Genomic DNA, 23,145 nt, shown 5'->3' with positions numbered 1-23,145 from the left:
ACTGCCTGGAGGGACCCCGGGTGATCCTCAGGTAACCCCCCCAGGGCAGCGGGGATACCCCGTCCTCTTGCCCCCCGCCCGCATGTAAGTGTGTGACCATGTTGTCTCCACTGGCCGGCTGCTGTGGACGTTCATGTGCACATTCCTGTGTTGGGTTCTTGGGAGCGTGTGGCCCATGGAGGGGTTGCAGGCACCCGTCCCAGCTGTTTCCCACACAGCTGCTGCACTGCACGCTCCCCAGCCGCGTATGAGCACCCCACTTTCTCCACATCCTTACCAACATGTGTTACTTTCCTTTGACAGAAATTCTGGTCATCTCACGGCAGCGGTATCTCACCGTGGGTTTGACTTGCGTTTCCATAATGAAACGTGCTGCCCAGTGTCTCCTCGTGTTCATGTGGACAGTTTGGACCTTTGAAAAAATGTCTTCCAGGTTCTTTTCCCATTTTTAAGTGGGTCGTTTGTCTTTAGTTTTTGGGTTGCAGGAGCTTTTTATATATTTTGGATCTCAGAAGACTCATCAGATATGTGACTTGCTGGAATCTTCTCCCGCTTTGTTGCTAACTGTCTCCCACAGTCTGCATTGCCACCAATCTTTGCTCTCAAGGCCTTGAGATGCATCACCTTGTTTCTTTTTATGTTACAGCTGGAGGAAAGGGGTCAGTCAGCGTGGTGGTCATGGCACCTTGCTCAGGGGTTCTTCCAACCCAGAGTACCCCCACCTCACCCCTGCTGGGGTGTTGGCACTCCTGGTGACCGGTTCCTCTTACCATCAGCTGCCTTCTGTTGCCACCATCTGTCTTCTCTGTGCCCTCACTTCTGGCTCCTGAGCAAGGAAAAGGAGAAGGGATTTTATGGGTTTGTTGGGGGGACCAGCCCCTATGCCCTGTGCACATGGAGGTTAGCCCTGCTGGGGTTTCAGTAATGCTGCTTTCCTTACCAAGGTGCAGAAATAGGTGTTTCCCACACATGCATCTCACAGGTGTGACACAGCACTGTTGCCATTACACGCACTAACATGGATGTTACCTGTGTGTGAAGTCAGGCCATACTAAGCTGCCATAATTGCCTTCACTCTTGGGGAGACTTTCAGCATCAAAGACCACCCTGACCACAAAATGCAAACTGCTTGAGAAACAGCCCGGGGTGTACTTAGCCACCTCAGGCCTGTGACAGAGTTGGCAGTGTGACGGCCGCATGGTGTCAGACGCTCTGTCACCAAACTAATCCCATGACTCAGATTATCACCAGTGCACCTGGACGGAAGGAAGAAGATGCTTTACCCACTGATGTATGAGCTCCTGAACCTGAGGACATGTGTGTGTGTGTCCTGGGAGTTCCAGGGGAGCTCCTGAACCTGAGGACGCGTGTGTGTCCTGGTAGAGTTTTCCTCACCGCTAAGGCTTGGAAACAAGTTGTTTCTCACAGCTTTGGGGCCTGCAGGATGGGCTGGATTTGGCTGCATGAATCTTCTGTACACCAAGGCCTAGATGGGGCTGTCTCAGTCTGCTGGCTGATAGGCTGGGCTGCAGGTCCCCAATACGTGCCTCATGGGTTATAGGTCCACAAAGGTACTGGGAGGTCATTTATGCTCTGACAGCCCCCTGCCCTGTACCTTCATGCTGTCCCTCCAGCAGTGGCCTCAGGGCTCTGACTTCTTGGCTCAGGGCAAGTTCTTATTCCAGGGACCAAGTGGACTCCACGAGGCTCTGTCCTTGCCCGGTCACTGCTGGAGAGCCCAGAACCCCGGGGGTGGGGGGGGGGCTCCCTGGGCTCACATCTCGGGGGCAGGAGGGTGGAGTCTCTCTTTGGGTTTTGGTGGGTCTTTGAAAGCTGAAATGCATAATCAGCACTCGGAAACCCCTACCCAGCCGGTCGTTTGATCGTTGTATGCACTGGTCTGTTAAGTTGAGCGAACATTTATCGGGCGCTCACTACTTGCCAGACTAGTGTGCTGTTTCAGATGCTGGAGGCAAAGAAAGAAAGGAGACCCAGTCATGTCGGGGGTTGCATGGGGAGGACGGAGGAGACAAGCGAGCAGGCCGTGTGGCTGGAGGCTGTGGGTCTGAGGGCGGAGGCCTGGCTGAGGATCTCAGCGGTGTCCCAGTCCCAGGACTGGGGGCTGGCTCTGCTGTCATCCTTGGGGGTCTTGCCAGGCTTCTTCCGTGAACGTGGGCCATCCAGTATCTCCGGGAGCCATGAGAGGGGGTTAGGGGTGGCGATGCTGGTCCGAGTCCACAGTAGGCGGGGCTCTAGCCTGGAACTGGGGGTGGGGGGCACAGAAGGAGCCCCCCTTGCAGAGACTCTTCCCAGGGTCCGCAATTTGTGCCCTGCTGCTTGTGGTCACCGCACGGGGTGTCGCCCCTCTTACAGAGCGAACACGGACATGTGCCCAGCCCCTCTCTTCCTGTCTCCTGCGTGAGGCGAGCAGAGGGCTGCTCCAAAACAGTGCCCCTCCCCGGCAAGTAAATTCCGGGAAGCGTGCCCGCTGCTGTCTTCCCATTCCTGCCTTAGCTCCTGGGGAGCTCGAGCTCAACGGATCACCAAGTCGCTCGTGTTGGGGCTGGATAGATCCATTTTCTTTCTTTTCATTTTATTTTGAACTTCTAATTTCCATGTGAACAGCCTTATCTTTCTAAGATTTTATTGTTTGGGAGGGTGCGTGCAAGAAACAACGGAGAGAGAACCCTCCAGCGGGCTCCCTGCTGAGCGCGGAGCTCGCCCCGGGCTGGATCCCACCACCCGGAGTTCACGACCTGAGCCGAAACCGAGTCAGGCGCTCAACGGACTGAGCCATGCAGGTGCCTTGAGAACAGCCTTATTTTTTTTTTTTTAAGATTTTATTTATTTATTTGACAGAGAGAGATCACAAGTAGACGGAGAGGCAGGCAGAGAGAGAGAGAGAGAGAGAGGGAAGCAGGCTTCCTGCCAAGCAGAGAGCCCGATGTGGGACTCGATCCCAGGACCCTGAGATCATGACCCGAGCCGAAGGCAGCGGCTTAACCCACTGAGCCACCCAGGCGCCCCGAGAACAGCCTTATTTTATGCTTGTCTCTGACCTGCCCCGACGACCTCTGGGCGGAAATCGGCCGGTGTTCGGAGCAGCCCTTCCCAGGTCGTGATCCCCTGGAGGCAGAGGGAGCAGGTGTGCCGTGCTGGGGCGTAGGAGCAGCTCAGGGTGGAGTTCTTGGGCCGAATCAGTGCGCAGTAGGGGCGGCTGCTCATAACTCGATTTAGAAACCCAGTTTCATCGTTTTTGTGGAGTTTTATTCTCTTTACTATGAAGTGGTAAACTAGCAAGGTATTAAAAAATGTATTCAAAAATGTACATTTAGGGAGATAGAATATTCAGTCATGGAGTCGATCTTTTGGGGGACGTAGACTCTTCTGTTGTTATGATAAGCCACCTGGCCACCAGAATCTGTGGGCACATGGAGGTATTCTGAGCCAGAGTGCCCGAAGGCCTGCCTGCATTCTCCCACAGTGTTCCCCTTCCAGAGCGGAGGCCACCGGGCTGGGGAGGGCCCGCCAGCGCCGTGTGGGTGTGGTCGGTCTGAGCATGTGGAGGGGCGCCCCCGAGGCTCACGGCCGGAAGGAAGGGGCTCTGTCGGGAGAGCCAGCCGTCCGCACGCTTCCCTGCGATGCTCTTTCCCTCCTTCCTCCATCCTGCTCTTCCTGGGGATGTGGAGGGCATAGCCGCCTCTGTACTGGGTGCTGGAGGGCAGCCAACCACCTCCGACCCCTCAGGGGTGGCACAGCTGAGCGTGGTCACCAGCTTCACTCCTCGGGTGCTGGTCTCTGTGACCTCCAGCAACCCCTTCCAGGTGTGGACGGCCTTGTTCCTTGGCCCCCTCGAGGCCCTCCAGACAGGACAGAGGCTTCTTTATCAGGCTGGCCCCCTACCCCCCGGCCTGGCAGTGAGGTGTGGGCGTCCACACAGGGTCTTCCCTCCCTCCAGTGGAGCGCTAGACGCCAGGCACAAGGGTTTGGTTTTCCTGGCACGAGAAAGTGTGTGGCTCAGGAACGATGACACTTTCAGATCACAACCTCTGTCCCCCTTACCCAGGGCCTGCTTCCTGGATATAGGAGCCAGAGTCTGCTCATTCAGTGTCTTTACTTTACTGCTGTCCACGGCTGCACTTGTATTAATAGGTTGGCCGTTTGGAGGTGGAAGCAGGTTCCAGATGTGCGGTCTCCATAGAATCTGGTTGGCGCACAGCGTCTGTTCCAGACATAGGCAGTAGGAGAAAGAGTCATGGAAAATGACCCTGGTTGGGTTCTTAGAATGAAACCAAGGTTTACTTTTCTTTGATGTGGTGGTCGCTTATTCATTCATTCATTCAGCAGATAAATCAGCACCTGCTGTATACCGGGACAGCTTTGCTTTCCTACAAGAACGTCTCCACGTGCTGGGAAGAGGGACATGTTTCTCATTAGGGACAAAAGGCCCCATTATATGCAGCCAGGCAGGGAGATGGCCTCTAGCCTTTGGGCTAAGCAGTCAGCATGGAAGGAGTGGTCATCTGTTCTGAAGGTGGTCGGGGTGGGACACAGGCGAGCTGAGACGCCCACCCCCATTCTGCGGCAGGGCTCCAAGCAGACTCCGGGAAACGCCTCATTCTCAGCCTGTTCTGCCCAGAGCGGTCCCCAACAGTAAGGACCTGGGGCAGGACGTGGCTGCGGGTGCTGCCCGCTCTCCCAGCCCTCCTGGTCCGAGTGGCTCGTCAGCGTCGGTTCCGGTCGGCCCGCTGCTCTCTGTGGCACTGTCCTCACAGCCCCCGCCTGGGGCCTCGAGACGGCGGAATGAGGCTCCGTCTGTGCTCACACCGGCATTTCCGCGGTGTCAGGTGTCTCTCTCTCTTTTTCTTAAAGATTTTATTTATTTATTTGACAGAAATCACAAGTAGGCAGAGAGGCAGAGGGAGAGAAGGAAGCAGGCTCTGTGCTGAGCAGAGAGCCTGATACGGCGCTCGATCCCAGGACCCAGAGATTGTGACCTGAGCCCAAGGCAGCCAGTTAACCGACTGAGCCACCCAGGCGCCCCGGGTGTCTCTGGTTCAGGCACATCTTTCCCTTCTCTCTTCACGGGACCCACCTGGTGGAAGTCAGCAACTGTTGCTTGGTTCTGAGGTTCTTTGGAGAATCAACAGGAAGAAAATTTCAGTTCTGTATTTTCCCCCAGTGATCATCTCCCATGAGACTTTCGAATAAGTTTCTTTTCTCCTTTTAAGAAACGCAGGAACTTGCAGCTAAATATCTCATTTGCTGTAGAACAACAACAACAGCAACACCAAGACAAACTCCAAGGGGAAGCATGGTGAGTCCTAATTCTCACCATCAAGATGTCAGCCGGGAAGTTCTCAACGTCGGGCTGGTTTTAAGTGTCAAGGTTTGTGAACGCTGCACAGGTGATCTCCCAAACCAGAACTGGAAGACAGAAAGCATCTGTTTGGGGCCTGGCATGTGAGGGGCTGCCTCATCGGGCACCGCAGCGGAGAGGCCCGTGGGCCACGTACTCTTTGGCCCCTGTGGAATGTGGTCGCACCCCTGCATGCGTGTGCACAGGACCTTTCCCATGTGCCGGGTTTGGCTCAGATTCCCGTGCCTCTCACCAGCTTGGCCGTGTCTCCATGGGCCTGGCTCGCGCGCACGTGGTGTGTTCTGGAGCGTGGTAACTCGGTGGCTCCACCGGAGAACATTCGTTGTTTTTCTCTTTCTTCACCCGCCAAGAGCCGTTGGTGATTCCCAAAAGGAACATCTCTGGAATCTTTTGAAGTAAAAGCTTCTTGGAGCTGGAGGAGCTGTGGAGAGCTCATGTGTTCTCGTGCTCCTCCCATGGGGGAAACTGAGGCCCAGAGAATCGGGTCTCCTGTCCCGCTGTGTGCAGGAAAGGACCATGTGCGCCAACTCCACCGCTGCTCTTTGGAACCCTGGAGGAACACGTTCGTCAGAAATAAGGTGCACCGGCCCGGAAACCCCACCCCGCTGTGTGGGCGTCTGTAGTGACATTAACTGAAAAGTCAAGTAGCTTCCAACAAGCTGAGCTCGTCTCAGCCCTCCTGGAGGCTCTGGTGGGCCCGTTTGCAAACTGGCATCTTTTTAAACGCACTGGTTCCCCCCAAGGGAGTCAGAATGTCTGTTCCATTGGGAGTTGTGCGGGCGAGGGTGCGCCCGGGGGGCTTTGGTGCTGAGTTCTGAGGAGCTGGTGCTCTGGTTCGGGTCGGTGTCTGTTGCTTTCTTCAGTTTTGGCAAGAGTGAGGCAGTTTGGCCCTTTGTGGAGCTGCCGGTGTTCGGGCTGTGCCTGGGCGCTCGAGCAGCCCTGCCGTCTGAGGCAGGGTCGGGGGCCTGCAGGCGCCCCAGGAGACGGGACGCAGCGGAGGCCTCTGAGACGCGAGGGGTGGCCCGAGGCTTTTCCTCTGCAGAGGAGACATCGTCTCCACCTGGGTGTCCGCGTCACAAGCTGCCCGTGGACAGGGCTGTCGACCCTGTTCGCACTTGTGAGTCTCCAGGAGAGGACACAGACTGCGGTGCTGTCGGCGATCGTGGACAGACCCCGGGGCCCACAAGGAGCCGGGTATCCACGGTGTTTTCTGTGGGGCCTGCTGGGCGTGCCGCTGCCTGAGGCTCTCTCCTTCCGTGTGGAGCAGGGGCCGTCGGGGGGGAGGACACTGGACCAATAGAGGTCTCCCCGCGGGACTTACCTCTAACTGGTGAGTCGCTCTGTGTTTTAAACAGCTGGAGGGGTGCCGGGTGGCGCTGTTGGTGAAGCATCTGCCTTCTGCTCGGGTCATGATCTCAGGGTCATGGGATTGAGCCCCTGCGTCGGGCTCCCTGCTCAGCGGGGAGCCTGCTTCTCTCCTCCCCCCGCCCCACCCCTGCTTGTGTGCTCACTCACTGTCTCTGTCTCAAATAAAGAAATAAAATCTTTTAAAAAATAAACAGCTGGAGTCCATGGTTTTTTTTCCTTTGAAAAGGGTCCTTCTCCTTAATTATTGCCCCAACTTTGACCTAGTACTGACAAATCAAATTCAGGATAGCAAAGCGAGCTGGGAGATGAATGGATAAGGAAAATGTGGTCCATCCGTGTAATGAAATCTTTAGCTTTGATGAGGAAGGAAATCCTGACACTTGCTACAACACGCATGAACCTTCAGGGCATTTTGCTGAGTGAAAGAAGGCAGTCACAGAAGGACAAATACTGATCACTTCTGTGAGTTACCTCAAGTAGCCTCAGACACAAAGTGGAAGGGTAGGTGCTGGGGGAGGGGACGGGGTTGTGTTGAGTGGGTGCAGAGTTTCAGTTCTGCAATATGAAAAAGTTAGAGATTGGTTGCCCAATAGTGTAAATACACTTTACCGAGCTCTACACTCAAAGTGGTTAAGATGATACATTTTAAGTTATATGTATCTTACCATAATTTACACATTAAAAAAAATTAAGGGGGCTAGTATGAGTAAAGTCCTGATTCGTAGGCTAATGGATTCCTACTTTGATCAGTTTGTTTTGGAGGTTATGTGGATGTTACCTCTCATTCTAACACCACACGTAGTATGCTCTCTGATATTTTGATTGTGGCAGCAAGAAAGATGTATAAAGAGCTAATGAGTGTATAAAAGGGACAGCAGGTGCATTGCTGTGAAATAAGTGCATTACTTGGAAAAGTGCCTGTGATTGGCAAGGGAACACGGTAACTGTATGCTAAGTCGATGGTATGTTTACATTTGCCTTTTAGGTGAAGCCAAAAATCTTCCCACTTACCCGGGGCCGAACAAGATGCGGGATTGCTACTGCACGGTGAACCTGGACCGGGAGGAGGTTTTCAGGACCAAGATTGTGGAGAAGTCACTCTGGTAATGTCTGCTGTTTGCTTTCCTCCGTCCGCTTCCTCCGTGTGGCAGATGCCCAAACGCAGGTGCCATTGGCCTCCGTCCATGCTGCTTGGCGTGCGTGAGGCACTAGAATGTTCTGTGAGCTCCCGTCTGCCGGGGCCTTTGGGCTGCCGTCTTGGTGGCGGTCCCCAGATGCTCATGCTGGCCCAGGCTGAGTAGCCTGCAGGTGCAGGGGGAGTGGTCACCCACTGCAGGGGCATGTGTGGGCACCTTCCAGTCAGAGATGAGCTGAAGGTCAAGGTGTGCACCGGACATAGCAGCGGTCAGGCATTTTGACAGGTGAACATTTGGGAAGCTTTTTTTTTTTTTTTTTTTTTAAAACACCTTCCTTTAAACTTTCCCAGAGAGACAAATCTGAGATGGGCGTGGAAGTGATGCTCCCTGAGGAAAAGGGGCCTGGACAGCACTCGCTGAGAGAGCTAGAGAAGGTCATTTGGAAGGAGCAGCACCTAATAGGTCCTCAGGTCCTTGGGGAGTTTGCCATGCGATGAACACATCAGCACCTTGGAGGGTCAGCTGTTAAGGGCCACTCACCACTGGAGGGCTTGTCGAGACAGCTGTCTGCCCAGACATCTCTGACAGTCTCCCCGTGATGCCACCCCTGGACCACACCCCGGGGACAGGAGGGCTCCCTAAAAGTTGCAGCAGTTTCCATGGAGGGTGGGGAGAGAGAACGCGAGTGTTAGCAGGGGCGGGCCTCGTGGTTTGCCGCCGGGCGAAGCCAACACAGCTAGTGGGGGTCCTGAGCAAGTCATTTATTACCAAGTGGCTGGTGGAGTGGAGCCGGGTCCTCCAGGAAGCCCGTGTTTACAAGTGTGGGTGGTGTGGACACGCGCACACAGCTGTTTTCGGTTTGAGAGCGGTTTTTGCAGAACAAGTGTATCCTTCATACTTTTTTCTCTGAGAGGGCACAAGCCGCACGTTCTGACCGGACTTAGTTTTTACAGACCTGTTAGAGATTTCCTGCTCCTTCCATTCTCCGTCTGCACAGGGCCCCCCAGCACTGGGAGGCGCCCCTGAGGCCAAGTGGCCACAGTGTGTGAGCCGGGCATGCTGCAGAGTCTCTGGAATCATTCGTTGTAGGAAAACAGAACTCCTGAGTCATCTGTCAGGAGTTGCGCCTGGCTTTGGGGCTGGTGATGGAGGTGAGGCCAGGGCTCATGATGTCACTGTAACCTTCTGGGTTACTTCCACGGTCCTGATGCCGGGTGAACCCTTTCTGTGTTTGCACAGTTGGCATTGATGCCCGGAGGTCCTATACCTGGAAAGTCACTGTGGTCTCAGGGAAGCTGGGCCCTCCCCAGACCTGCTGAGCCCAGACCTCTAGGAAGAGAGTCTGCTTGGGAACCTCTGTTTTAGGCACGGCTGAGACTGGGGGTCCTGATCTTCAAAACATTTTAGACAAGTTTAGAAATGGAAACTGTGGTTCCTGGATTTGATGATACCAGGAAATGTGCTTCTGATGTAGGAAAGGGAAGCTCAGAGCTAAATAAGGGTAACGATGTGGTCACACTGGCTGTTCAGAAAATCAGCCATCTGAGAAACAGCCAGAATCAGGTGGGAGCCCCCAAAATGCTGTCACAAGGAGCCAGTTACCAGTAGTCAGTGCCCTGAGGTAATGGTCTGACTTGGAAAATTCATGCTCTCCTTATGGACAGTTTTAATGAGCTTGGCTATTTTTGTTTATTTATTTATTAGCTCAATGAATGTTTGTTTATTTATGTATTAAAAATTTATTCATTCATTTGAGAGAGAGAGAGAGAGCAGGCATACATGTGCGTGAGTGAGGGAGGGGCCGAGGGAGAGAATCTGGAGCAGGTTCCCTGATGAGCGGGGAGCCTGATGTGATTCCAGGACCCCAAGATGATGACCTCAGCTGAAACCAAGAGTCAGATGTTAGCTGAGTGAGCCACCATGTGCCCCTCAGTGAAAATTTATTGAGTGCTTCTCTAATGTACTGACAAGGAGAGGGGGCTTGCTCTAAACAGAAAGTTAAAAGTGACAGCAAAGAAAGATGCTAACACAAAATAATTCCAGGAACTTAAAAAAATATGGGTGTGTTTCACCATTTAGTATTGAGGCAAAAACTGTATTCACACTGGTGGACCTTGTGGGCGGGTAGCCCCAGAGCTCTGCTCCGTAGTGTCAGGGCAAAAAAGCAAATGAACTCACCGTATAAAAGAAGTTAGCAAGGTGAAGTGCTGCCTCCACTTGGTGCCAAATATTTGAAACCAAAAACTAGCTCTCTTGTGAGTTTGCACGCCTGAATCCAGAAGCCTCAGTCCATGCACAGGCATTGCTGTAGTCCTGGATAGTTGTAACGTCCTCAGAGGTGACGAAATGCCAATCAAAGCAAATCCAGACGTACCCCTCAGTCCAGGCCTCGAAGAATCTTCCTCTGTGATCTCTGAGGAGAAAATACAGAAGAACCCAAGGAGGTAAAGTGTCGGTGCATTTGCCAAGAAAAACAACAGAATCAGACCTGAAGGGTTTGCAGAAGGTCCGCCGACAAGGTTTAATGACTTTGAAGTAATAAGAGACAAGGTTGAAAACATGACTGGGATGAGGAATGATAAAGAACGATGAACCCAATTTCCAAAAGAACCAAATAGAATTCCCGGAAATGAAGGACACAAGAACTTGAATGAAAACGTCACTGGGTGAGTAAACGGCTTGATGGGGTTCGCTGGAGGGAGAAGGGGTGAATGGGAAGGCTCCAGACACACCCAGACACGCAAGGAAGTGGGAAGGACGAGGGGGTTAGGGACAGAGCAGAAGAATGTCCAAACGTGTCTCACGAGGACTCGGAGGTGAGTGGGAAGAGGCCCGTGCACGAGGGTAGCTGGAGGGAGGCGACACGTGAAGATGCGGCTCCAAGATGATGCTCCTTGGCTGGAGGCCAGAAGCAGATGACCCGTCTGCAGGCTTTGCCGGCTTTGAGGCAGGGGAGGAAGGCCGAGGCTCCCATGGCAGCTGCCAGCACGAAGGAAGTGGGCGCCCTGGGAGCCAGGCCGGCCGTGCCAACGGCCCCCAGTGTGGGCAGCACTCAGTCATCACCTGCGAGGAGTGCCCGCCCACCCATGTCATCGCTGCGGAGTCTTCCCTCTCTCCAGCTCGTGTCTGCAGGCCTCAGCGTTTGCTCTCAGATCGGCTGCTCCATTTGGCAAAGTCGCTGTGGGAAGTAGGAGCCTCCATCTGGTCTCTGAACTCAAAAGAGCCAGAGGGCTTGGTGGCCTGTCCGGGCCTCGGGGGCAGGGTCAGTCCCGAACTCAGCTGCTGCCCAGCACCATGTTTGGACTCAGACCGAGTACAGATGGAATGTGTCGGAGAGACGGGGACGTGCGTCTCCCTCCCTTCTCAGCAGAAGGCCATCCTGGGGCCCCTGGGGGGGACCATGCTGCCCAGGTGTCCCCGGCACTCGCATGAGGCTGCTCCTCACGAGTAACTCCTCCGTGGGTAACTTAGGGAAAGGCCCGAGTTTGTTCTTTGCGTTCCTTCGGCTGTGGGAGAGGGTGCTGGGGAGGCGCGGCTGTAGACCTTCTTGGAAGGGCTTATGGGGTCTGGCACTGGGGAGCCCCAGTCCTTTCCTCCTGGGCTTGTCCATTATCCAGAAAAGTGATTTGGGGCAAAGTTTCTATCTTACTAGGACAATACTTTCCTGACGTTGAGCGTGAACTTTGTCCACTCGTAACTTCTGTGGCTTTAGTCGTGTCATCACTTCACTGGCCACTCGTTGCCGGCCGGCGCAAACTCAGGCTCCAGGGTGTTGGGCTGTCACATCGGGGCTCACAGGCAGCTGCCGTCCCAGACAGCACGGCACACGTGCATGACCCACCTGGAGAGTCCGCCTCCTGCTTCCCAGACAGGGCTGGGGAAGGTCACATCACGGAGGAAATCACCACTTTCTCCAGTGAAAGAAGCATATTCTTGTTACGTGAACACAAGTTAAAAACAAGACCTCTTCAATGCTGGGCTGCTCATTTGCAAGAATATTCCCCAGAGTACTCCATAGTTATTCCTTTTGTCAACACATGTGATTATTTCAAGGATGGAATTGCCTCCTTTTCCCACAAAATGCCTACAAAGTGTGGGCACAGCTCCTGGCCCGAAGAGGAGCTGCCCCAAACTTCCTGATCTGACCTGCACCTTCCCCAGTGGCCACTGGGACGGGGCTGGGGTGCTGAACCTCTCCCCAGGGCCACTCCGAGACCCCCGCCCACAGGCAGTCTCCGTCTGCCTCCTCTCACCTGGTTTCTGTTGTGGGGAAGGGGCCACCCCCTGGCGCTGGCCTGTCTTCCCACAGAGGCTTCTCACCTTCCAGTGGGAGCAGTGGCCGCTCGGCCCAGAGTGTGCTGGTGTCTGATGACTGCTAACGGATGGTCACAAAGTTGTGTTCGCAGTAAGATTCCCTCTTGTTCTGAAAACTGGGATTGTTCCAGAATGGTCTGGAATATGTGGACATAAATGTCAATGTGGTTATTTTCGGGGGGGTAGTGGGATTATGGGGGATGTTTTTGTTTTTGCTTTTTTACATAAGATTAGAAGTTAGACAGTAAAATAACCACTTTCTGGAGCAAAGTGAGGAGGAGCTCGCGCATCACCGTGTTTGTCTACACAGCGTAATTACAGCCCCTCACATCCTGTCGTTCCTGCTGAGAACGTTCCCAAAGGAGAGGCCGTTCCCAGGCAGGACGGGTGTGCGCTTCCAAACTGGAATTAAAGAGCGTGTGGGTCTGTGACGAGTCAGCCCCCTTCTGCTCCTGAAAAATGCCCGTCACTCCGAACCCAGCGCTGCTGTGTGCCAGACCCAACTCCTGCCAGGGGGACCCTGCAGCTCCTGTCCTGGGGGGGGAACACGCTGCCTGGGTTAGACTCCGAAAGGGATGGCGAGGAGTCTGTGGTTCAGGAGGACAGACTCCATCTTCTTGGAGGTTTTCAGTAAAACCCAAGTTGTAGATGAGCAAATGCTGATTTTGGTTTATGAGGCTGTACGGTTTCTCCTAATACTTACTTTCATGTCTAATTTCTCCAGTTTAAAAAAAAGTCTTTGGGACATAAATTCAAGCTTTTGGCTCAGATAGTCCTTGTCAGCTGGAGTAGGTAAATTTGTGCCCCCACTGTTCTGGGTGCTCCAGGGGGAATCCCCAGTTTGGGTCCTGGTGCTTGGGGAAGAGTGTGAGCCCCTCTAAGAACATTTCCTGCCTGGGGGCACCTGGGGGGCTCAGTGGTTTAAAGCCTCTGCCTTCGGCTCAGGTCATGATCTCAGGGTCCTGGGATCAAGTCCCGCATCGGGCTCTCTGCTTGGCAGGGAGCCTGCTTCCTCCTCTCTCTCTGCCTCTCTGCCTACTTGTGATTTCTCTGTGTCAAATAAATAAAATCTTTAAAAAAAAAAAAAAAAAGAACATTTCCTGCCTGGTCTAGCGCCTGCCTGTGCTAACCTGGGGCCCTCTGGCCCTGCCTGCCAGGCCCTGTCTCTCTGTGCTGTGCCGCAGCCACCACTGACACATGGTGGTTTATGCCCACATCTCTGCCCGGAGCCCCACGAGTGTAGGCAGCGACTGGCCCCGTGACTCTTCTGCCCAGCACTGGGACAGACACTGGGATCTGACCTCAGACTCTCCTTCCTGGTAGAGGCTTAGCTACATCCCTCCTGTCCCTGCTGCAAACGTGCAGAGTGCCACATGACATGACACATGTCCTTTGTGGGATCAGAGCAGCTTTCTGTCCAGGAGCTGCCCATCCCCGGGGTGACGTGAGTTGGGGTTGGGGCTCCCACAGAGGTTGAGCATCCGTCCTCCCAAGGAGCAGCGTCTGATCAGAAGGGAGAGCTCTGTGGGGAAGGCTCCCGGGTGCCAGGGAGCCAGGCCACGCAGGGATTTAAAGGAGGTCTGGAGGAAGTGAGAAGAAACCCAGAGGTGTCCTGCTGCCTGAGGACCTGTGGGGATGACTGGCAGCGGAGGCTTGTGCCTCCGAGGCTCCTTTCTGGCTCTGTGTATCCCAGGCCTCCCTGCTGCCCATGCCTGTTGCAGAGGGAGACACGGACGCTTCCGGCTCAGCGGCCCCGTGGGCCCTGCCAGCCCTTGACTCCTTGGCATTTCTCATTCTTCTCCTGCAGACAGTTGAACAGTATTTGGTTTAATGAAAGTTTAATCCAGCTTTCGGTTCGCAGCGTACAAGGCACATTTCATTAGCTGAGCTCTGAGCTGCTTGGAGATGGGCGGTTGCCCTTTTTGGAAGACCCGCCCTGCTGGCCAGGCTTCCAGGACGTGTCGGGCTGTGGGGTGGGCCCTGAGCTCCCTCTGGGAGCCTGGACGCTCGGCCCCCAGGGTGGCCTTCTCTGTGGCATCAGCCTTTGTCAGAACGGCCCTCTCACAGAGAGACTCAGAGTGGGGTTCTTTATTCTTGGGCGCGCTGCCTTTCCATCTACCCCAAATCGGGAGCCGCCCAGGCAGACCCACCCCTCCGCTCCCTGCCCAGATGTTGGGAAATGGACTCCGGCATTTGCGACAGAGCCTGAGCCCAGAGAAGACCAGGCGTGCAGCTGTTTTCTCCTGAGCAGACAGTGTGGCCGCAGGGCCGGCCGCCCCGGTGGGGGTGGGGCGCCGCCCGCCTCAGCAGATGCTGGGAAATGACTCATGGAGACTCGGTGGTTTCTGCGCGGGTCCCAGAGGAGGCCCTGTCTGAGCCCCGGGCGGCACATCTGGGCTCTGGGAGGAGTGGGAGGAAGGCGGGAGGTTGGCCTGTCAGAGCTTATAGATAGATCAGCTCCATTTTCGGCAGGAGGGGGTTTTCTTCTCTCTCTGCGAGAGTTCACTTGAGCTCCTCCCAGCAATTACCAAGGGAAAGAGCCTGTCACTCTGGCCGCCCTCCGACGGCCTCCAAGCGGATGCTACCACACGCATTAATCTTCTCCTGTCACACGGCAGTGTTTAAGGCAAGCCAAGTCCTGGGGCTGCTTTTTTCTTTATTTGGAAGGAGGGTTCTGGAGCCCTAAGGCTGTGAGTGGGGCATGAGTCATGCATCTGACTGCTGCTGACCTCGGCTGGGACAAAGCGGGGCCTGTGTGGAGAGAGACCCCAGGTTATGGCGCTAATGGGAAGGAAGGGGAGGCAGTGGCTGGGCCCCCCTCTGAGTTCCCCAGAAAGGAGACATTGTCTGGCCCAGCACATGGAGAGGGGATGGGAGAGTGCCTTGGTTTCCCTCCTCTCTGGGAACATGCTTCCGACTCCACAGCCTCGAAGAGACAAGCACGGACTTTCCTGTTGACCCGGGATGGGGGTGGGGCTGTCCGGATGACCCTGTCGGTGTGCCCTGGGGTGGGGGCCCTCAGCAGAGGGGTGCCCGCTGCTCTGACACCCCACGTCCGCCCTCCTGCCCCAGACAGATGTCACCGCCTCCCTGGGCAGCCTCAGCTCCCAAGTGCAGGGACATGGCTGCTCTGTGCTGGGACACGTTTTGGAGAAGGGAGGACCGCACGCCAGTCCTTGCCCATTGATGACAGATGGCACTAGCAGCTTCGTGGTGTTTCCAGTTGAAAAGGTGTCTCTTATCTGCTCTATCAGTTATCCATCATCTAGTCTGTAACACCAACTTGGGAGTTCTCAGTGGACTGCTACCCTGAACACAAGAAGGGGGGCGTACCTAGAACACGGGCCAGAGCGCTGCCGCGAAAGCGCACGTGCCTGACTCTGAGCAGCGCCGACGTCTTAAACGTTGCCAACGAAGCAGGAGGTCGTTTTGCCGTCACGTGAGCCAAGTTTGTAGATGCCGGTGAGACTGTGTGTTGGTGGGCGTGTGGGCCGAATCTGTCCTCACGTTCTGGACGGTCGCACTGTGTCCCACACCGGCGCCTTCCGCAGCGAGCAGCCTTGAGCCAAGCATGTGCCTGTGGGCACTGCTCTGGGACAGGTGGGCGGCCGTGCACGGGCCACTGTGCTCCAGGCACTGTCAGGGTTGGGATAGGAGAGTCCCGCAGACGTGCCCGCTCAGACCTCAAGCCTGTTGGCAACTAACGTTTTACATATGTATTTGGAAAGTGATCTATGACATGATATTAAAGGAAAAAGTGAACGGTGTATGGGGATGTGTAATGGAATCCTACTTTTATTTTTTTTAAAGATTTTATTTATTTATTTGACAGGCAGAGATCACAAGCAGGCAGAGAGGCAGGCAGAGCCGGGGGCAGGGGCGGGGAAGCAGGCTCCCCGCTGAGCAGAAAGCCCAATGCAGGACTCGATCCCAGGACCCTGAGATCATGACCTGAGCCGAAGGCAGAGGCTTGACCCACTGAGCCACCAGGCGCCCCGGGATCCTACTTTTATTGTAAAAATATGTATTTCCATCTGTATCTACTTGTGTTCTATATTCATAGATCTTCAGAGAAAAAAATCTAGCATATACCCTGTAATGTTAATTCTGGTTTTCACTTTTGACATCCTTATGTATTTTTAAAATTTTGGTTTTAAAAAATGGCTTTATTGAGATCTGATTCACATTCCCTGTAAGTAACTACAGCAGATGTGTAATTCTGTGGCTTTCAGTACATTTGGAGCTGTAGCCGTCAGTTTTGGAGTATTTTCGTGACCCTTCACTACCCGTTTCCTGCGGCTCTGGCCTCTTTCTCTCTACATACTTGCCTTTTCGGGGGAACGTGGAGTCGCACTGTGTGTGGCCTTTTGTGGCCTGTCTCACTGAGCACCGTGGTTTCAGTGTTCGTCCGTGACAGCAGGCGTCTGAGCTCCACGCTGTCCGGGTTGACGGACCCCACTTTGTTCATCCGCGCCGGCTCTGCTGACGCACACGGAGGCTGCTGCTGCTTCTTAGCTGCTGTGAGCACGGCCGCCAGCTCGAGGGCCGCATTGTCTGTGGGGATGTGTGTCCCCGCCCTGCTCTGGCCGTTTCAGGGAAGTGCTGCTGTTGCCGAGTGGCCGCACCGCTGTGCGTCCTGCAGGCTCCGACTTCGCCACATCTCACACTTGTCACCCTTATTTCTAGTTACACATTATAGGAAACATTCTTATTCGTGCATGTTCCTTTTTTTAAGCAAACAGTTGAGAGCATGAAGGAGTAAGGCAGCATAGGGAGGTTCTAGGAACAGGCCATTGAGTGTAATTATGAGTCAGGGCCCCAGGGAAGCATTGTCTTCCTGGGGCACCTCGCTGAGGGGGCAGGGACGAGGTGTGGTCCGTGGGTAGTGGGCGTCCGCAGACACAGCCTGCAAGGTCAGGCCCGTACTGTGTCTGGGACTCCGTCGGCCCCTCAGGGCATGTGCTTGCCACCAAGGCTGGGCGTCCTGCTGCCACGACTCGCGTGGCACGTGACTCCCTGTGGTCTGGCTCTCTCCTCTGGGCTCAGGTGCCACCTTTGTGTCCTGTGGCCTCTGGGGGCAGCCCCTAGTGGCATGTCTGAGGGTATGGGTTGGGGTTCTGTGTCTCTGAAGACAATCCGTGTGCGGCCCATGCATAACACAGAATGATCTGGGGACTGCGATGACCTTGCAGCTCGTGTTGACCGTGTGGCTGTGCAATTAAAGGAAGTAAACCCCGGAGAGGGTTGTCTGGGGTGAGGCCCAGGGACCCGTGTTTTCTAAAACCCCGTCCCAGTGGTTCTGCTTTGCAGCCCGAGCGAATTACGGTTGGCTCCGAGTGGAGAGTAGACGAGCAGAGCCCCACGCACCCAGACAGGGTCCCGGGAGGTGAGAGGAGAGAGCTCAGACAGATTCACACGTGGCTTTCCCTAGAGATGCCGATGCCCGGACAGACAGAAATGTGTGGGTGTGTGGCCTCCGTGTGAGGCCTGCGAGGGCAGTGGTGACGTCTGTGTGATGATGGCTTGGTGGCATGGCACTCTCTGCACCCTTGGACCCTCAGGACAGCAGGGTCCCCCCCACCCCGCCCCTGGCTGTAGTCTTGCTCAGTGAGTGAGCGGGACACACGCAGCCATCTGGTGTTTCCAGACGCAGTCCCGGGTCTAACACGCTCTGCTTTGCCGCACGGCAGCTCCCTAGTGGCTCAAATGCCTTCCCCTTTGTGGCTGCTTTCTTGGCTGTTGTCCGACTCACTATGGCCTGGTCCTTCAGGACCCCAGACCCTTGCCTGCCTCACGTGCTTCTGGATTATTCCCTCCGGCGCCCCAACAGCCCCGGTCCCTCAGGGGCCACCATTGACTCTTCTTCCCACCCGACCGGTCTGCTCTGCCGGTGCTGGGCGCTGTGTCCAGACAGGTGGGCTCAGGCAGTCTGCTCAGTGACGGTTCACGTCCTCTGTCCCCACCCTCCCAGGCCAGCCCTCAGCTACTGGCCAGAGGAGACAGGGTGACCGCGGCACCTCTGTGCCCCTGTCTGTCCGCAGGTCAGCCTGCACGGCCACAGACTGTGGACACGTTGCCTCTTGACGGGGAGACAACTGCTCTGCCTTTTCCGTATTTCGAAGGCCGGGCCACCCTCCTCAGCCACTGCCTGGTGTGGGCTGCACCCAGCCCCTCCGCTCGGCTCCCTCTCCCTGCCTGGCCGCACGAGCCCGGGCTGGGACTCCAGCAGCCCGTCCGGGCCGTGGAGCGCGGGCAGAGGCCTGCCCGTGTCCTGCGTCTGTTTTCCTCATGGGTGGTGCCTCCCTCAGGCCCCGGGAAGGGTCCACATGCTCTGTCCGTTCTGGGCTCACCGGGCCTTGCTGAGCTGATCCCGAGGGACAGAGTCGAGACGCATGTGCGGTACCAGCTGGTGATTTTGACAGATCACGTGCCTGTGTCTGAAGAGAGCGGACTCTTTGCTGCTGAGGCAGGTGGTGGAAGGCAGACACATGGGTGACCCCATGTCATGGCACCAAGAACACTGTTCTGTGGGGCCGTGGCACTGGTCAGATGGAGAGGCCCTGTCACCTTGGGGCCCTTGAGAAAGAACAGTGCTTTCTGACGCTGACCGCAGTGCGCCCTCTGATCTCAGAGATGCTCAGACGTGGTGGGGAGAGTCGTCTCAGGACTGACCAGACACGGGCTGGAGCGCCCCGCCATCCGTGTCCCTCGCAGGGGGGTTCCATGGCCGGGCAGCACACTGTCCCCTTCTCCGCTGTTATCCAGCCTGGCCAGGACTGTGCGTTCTTCCTCCCCTAACCAGCACAGCATACCCCGTTAGCTTTCCCGACTTTGGACCTTGGCCATGGCGTGTGTGGGGGCGGGTAGGGTCAGTGGGTGCCGCAGGGAGTGGCGGGCCATCCTGTAACCAGCTGCGGCCGGTCGGGGGCCCTGCCCTTTCCAGCAGGTCTGCTCTCTGCACACCTCACGTGCGGACTCGGCCTGGCCCAGCCGAGCAGCTGGGGGCCTGTTTATTGACCTTGACTGGGGTTTGTGGTTCACATTGGGTCTCCATGCACAGGGATGCTGGTGCGGGGTCTGTGTGGAGGGTCAACCCGTGGCCAGGGGTCCTCTCCCCAGTGACAGGTGCAGATTTCAGCCCGACTTCTGGGGAAGGAGAGCAGCAGGGTCTGCACCTGGCAAGCCGAGTTTGATGGACACACATGAAGTGAGGCCCGCCCGCATGTCCCACATGTCCTCGTGGTCCTGGAGTGTTGGGTCCAGCCTGGACACACACAGCGGACTCATGCTCCCTGCGTGGAGCTCTCTGCCCGCAGCTGATCACTCCGGGTGATGGGCCTTGGGGCCGACAGTGGGGACCACATTTGCACCCCAGCAAGCAAACCACAGTTCCACACCGCACACGTGAGATATGGCCTGGCATGTTGCTGACACACGTGAGAGCGTGATTCTGCGTGTGCGCCCGAGGCTAGTGCTCAGTGGGCCGCCCCACACTGGCCAGCCCACCTAATGGAGTCCGTTCTGCTTGCTTCTCAGCCCCTTCTATGGAGAAGACTTCTACTGCGAGATCCCTCGGAGCTTCCGGCACCTGTCCTTTTATGTCTTCGACAGAGATGTTTTCCGCAGGGACTCCATCATAGGTGGGTACTGAGATGGGTCTTGTCTTGTTCTCTCTGCCTCTTTGGGCGGGGCCTCATTCTGTCGGGCATGTGGCATTTCCTCCCAGCTCTCTGCCCTGAGCCCAAAAACATTCTCAGCCCGGCTTTTTTGGATGCGCTGAGCAGCTCTGGGAGGCGGCAGTGGGTACCTGGGTGGCCTGGCAGTGGTGTCCCCCATGCCCTGAATGGGCCTCCTGAGCACCCCGTAGTGGGAATGAGCTGCCTGAGTGTCCCCCAGCCCCGTCAACGTGTAGAGAACTTCACAGCATGAGCTCACGTGGAAGAAGGGCCTCAGAGTTCTCCTTCAAAGTGAGGTTACAGTGACCACCAGACCTATTCCCAGGTGACTTCTCTGAGGGGTCAGTGTGCAGAGGACACCCCCCTCGAAATCCCCAGACCTCACCTGTCCTGACTCTTGACAGCCCTCTATGGGGATTGGGACAGATTGAGGTGAGAGGTGTGAGTGTGCCAGTGGGGTGCTCCTGGAGAGGGAGAAGCGGGGCGGGACAGCAGAGCCTGCGAACAAGAAGGTGCCTGGGTGTGGGCTCCGCTGGGCACTCACGTACACCACCACCTGCATGGGGCTCCGATAATGCACTCCCAACACCAGGAGGCTTTTAAGCATGCCTCTGCCTTCTGACTTGGGACTGCTCCCGCAGCGATGAGCTCGGGCTCAGCCTCTGTCCTCTGTTGCGGAGGACCCAGCCCCTGTCCATGCTGGTAGACCCACAGTCTCGGGGCTAAACCTGGAGCTCCACAGTTTTGTGGGATTCCTCGGCTGATTCTCAGTCAGAAGGAAACATGTCTGAGTGCATTTAACAGGTGCGGGAGCCTGTTCTCTGGGTGTGCTGGGATATGTCACCGTCCTGTCCTGTAGGCACGTCTTCAGCTGAACGAACTGGTGCAGACCAGCTGGACAGTTGTTAGGGCTCGCCTGGCGCTCACACCTGCAGCCAGCCAGGGTCTCAAGTCTTCACCTCGCTGTGGATCGCGCACTGCACACTTCACTTAGAGGCGTCATTGGTTGGCCTCATCGGTTGAATGTGGAGGCTGATGGGAAGGGAGAAGTCCAGGATGACTCCTCGTTATGGGTCTGTACCACCAGGTGGATGGTGGGTGCTGGGACATACACAGGACTGGAAAATGGTGGGGGTCGTCCTAGTGGAGGATGAGGTGGGGGGAGATGGGGATGACATGGTGAAGAATGAGTTACTCATGCCAGGACGAGATACCATCTCCTACCAAGAGCAGAAACCCATCATCACCATGTACCACCCTCTACCCATCATGCACCACCAGCCATCCACCCTCCTGCACCTTTGCTACCCACTGTCCACCCTTCTCCACCATCAGACTACCACCATCCCCTCCTCCACCACTAGACTACCACCATCCACCCTCCTCCATCACCACCTGCTTCACCATTACCTACCGTCCATCATCCTTCATATGTTCTCCACATCCTGCACTGTCACATGACACTTACCGTTCTCCAGCCTCATCCTGTCTCTTCACCCACCAAGTCTGTTTACCACCTTCCACCACTGTTGTCCACCACTTCCAGCCCCAAATTTGCCTCACCACCTGAAACCCACTTGGTAAACCCATAAAGCTGTACTCATTCAGATCTGTTCTAGCCCCAGGCACACACTGCACGTTTTTTGGGGAATGGAAGCATGTGAGTGGGAGGGTCACTCTGCACAGTGCTGGACGTAGGGCAGCAGACACCAGCCCAGGCCGGGGAGGCCCTTTTTCTGCACCTGCTGGTTGGGAGGGAGCATTCTTCCTGCTGCACCAGAAGCTCCTCTTACCTTGTGTCTCCTTTGGTGGGAGCCTCCTTGAGCATGTGCCCCAGTGCCTGCACTCCTAGTGCAGCATAGATGGGTGTGCTGCTCATGACCCCTTCATCCCTGGGTGGAGGTTTGGGCTGTTTCCAGTTTTTAGCGGTTGTGAGTGAGGCTTCTGGTAACACTCTTCTGCATCTTTATATTGACACGTGATTTCATTCCTCTTAGAGGACACCTGAAAGGCAGACTGCTGGGGTATCTGCAGGGTATGGAGAGATGGCAGAATCTGCCACCCTTTGGCACAGGGTTTAATTGGAGCTGAAGGCAGTTGAGAATAAGCGGACACAAGAGAAGCTCTCCAGCCTGCCCGAAAAGCAGGACATGAGTTTGTGTAGAAGTTAACCACTGGGACCACCCTAGAGCCCTGTTAGGCTGGCGGTGACACTGGAGGGGTCTACGTGACCCACCTTTGTCTGCCATTGGCACCTTCCTGCAGTTTGTGTCCTGGAAGCCCGGTGGCCTTCCCTTGGTCTGTCTCTTGTCTCTGAAAATTTTTGTTGTTTCAGGTTAAGATGCTACAGAAGTGCAAGTTCTGGCTCACTGCTGAGTTCCCTGCCCCTGGGTACATTTGAGACGTGTTAATAAACTTCCCTTGTTTTCTTGTCAGTCTTCTGTTGCAGAGTCTGAGAGAACCTAGAAGGTGGGAGGGAAAAGGTTTTCCCTCTGCTGCTGTGCGTGTTGACTTCTGTTAGGGACTAACAAGCCTTCTCCCGAGTGACGTGCCATCCTGAGATTCCCCGGCCACGTGAGAGTCCCGGGAGCCACACAGCGCTCAGATTATCAGTTTTTGTTTTTAATCCATTTGTGCAGTCTTGATGTGTGTAGTATCTCATTGTGGTTTTTATTGCATTTTCTTTTTCTTTTCTTTTTCTTTTTCTTTTACTTGAGAGAGAGAGAGAGAAAGAGAGGGAGAGCACAAGCAGGGGGAGCAGTGCAGGGAGAGGGAGAAGCAGGCTCCTCCTGAGCAGGGAGCCTGACACTGGGCCTGATCCCAGGACCCTGAGATCACGACCTGAGCCAAAAGCAGACACTTAACTGACTGAGCCACCCAGGTTCCCCGAGTCTCTACCCTTTGTTCTCAGTTCCTATATACATTCAAGATGAAAAACCAGATAACAATACTCTACGACTATGTTTCATCAAAGAGGGAACCCCCTCTGATTGGAATACCAGCTCTGTTGTTAAGCTCTCCAAGCCATAGCCCAGGACAACCCCCTTAAGAATTGCTGGGCGTGTCACGACACACACTCCAACCAAATACAAAATCCTCCCTCCTCACTCCTCTCCGCGCAGTCACGTCGTCCGCAGACTAAGATCATGTGCAATGCCTCTAACCCAGCACCGTTGTTCCTCCACCCCAGAAGTACCCTAACCCCGTTTGCTTTAACCTCCTCTCCCTGTTTTGATGTTCTTCATGCCCATAATTTCATTTCTTGTGTAAG

The 23,145-nt window shown here is 55.5% G+C and overlaps 1 protein-coding gene and 1 pseudogene across 2 annotated transcripts in view; one reads left to right on the top strand and one right to left on the bottom strand.

The window, feature by feature from the left end:
* The window catches only part of RASA3 (RAS p21 protein activator 3), a 110,644-nt gene that overhangs the window by 30,315 nt on the left and 57,184 nt on the right, over positions 1-23,145 (top strand). For both annotated transcript variants that reach the window (XM_047720511.1, XM_047720510.1), the window contains exons 2-3: positions 7,734-7,851; positions 19,735-19,838. In XM_047720511.1, coding sequence (XP_047576467.1) covers positions 7,734-7,851; positions 19,735-19,838 — 222 coding nt within the window. The remainder of the gene's footprint in view (positions 1-7,733; positions 7,852-19,734; positions 19,839-23,145) is intronic.
* On the bottom strand, positions 9,814-14,945 carry LOC125094875 (uncharacterized; annotated as a pseudogene).

Source organism: Lutra lutra, chromosome 3 (genome assembly GCF_902655055.1).
Source record: "Lutra lutra chromosome 3, mLutLut1.2, whole genome shotgun sequence".
In the NCBI taxonomy this organism is placed as follows: domain Eukaryota; kingdom Metazoa; phylum Chordata; class Mammalia; order Carnivora; family Mustelidae; genus Lutra; species Lutra lutra.
This window is presented reverse-complemented; position numbering and strand designations above follow the sequence as displayed.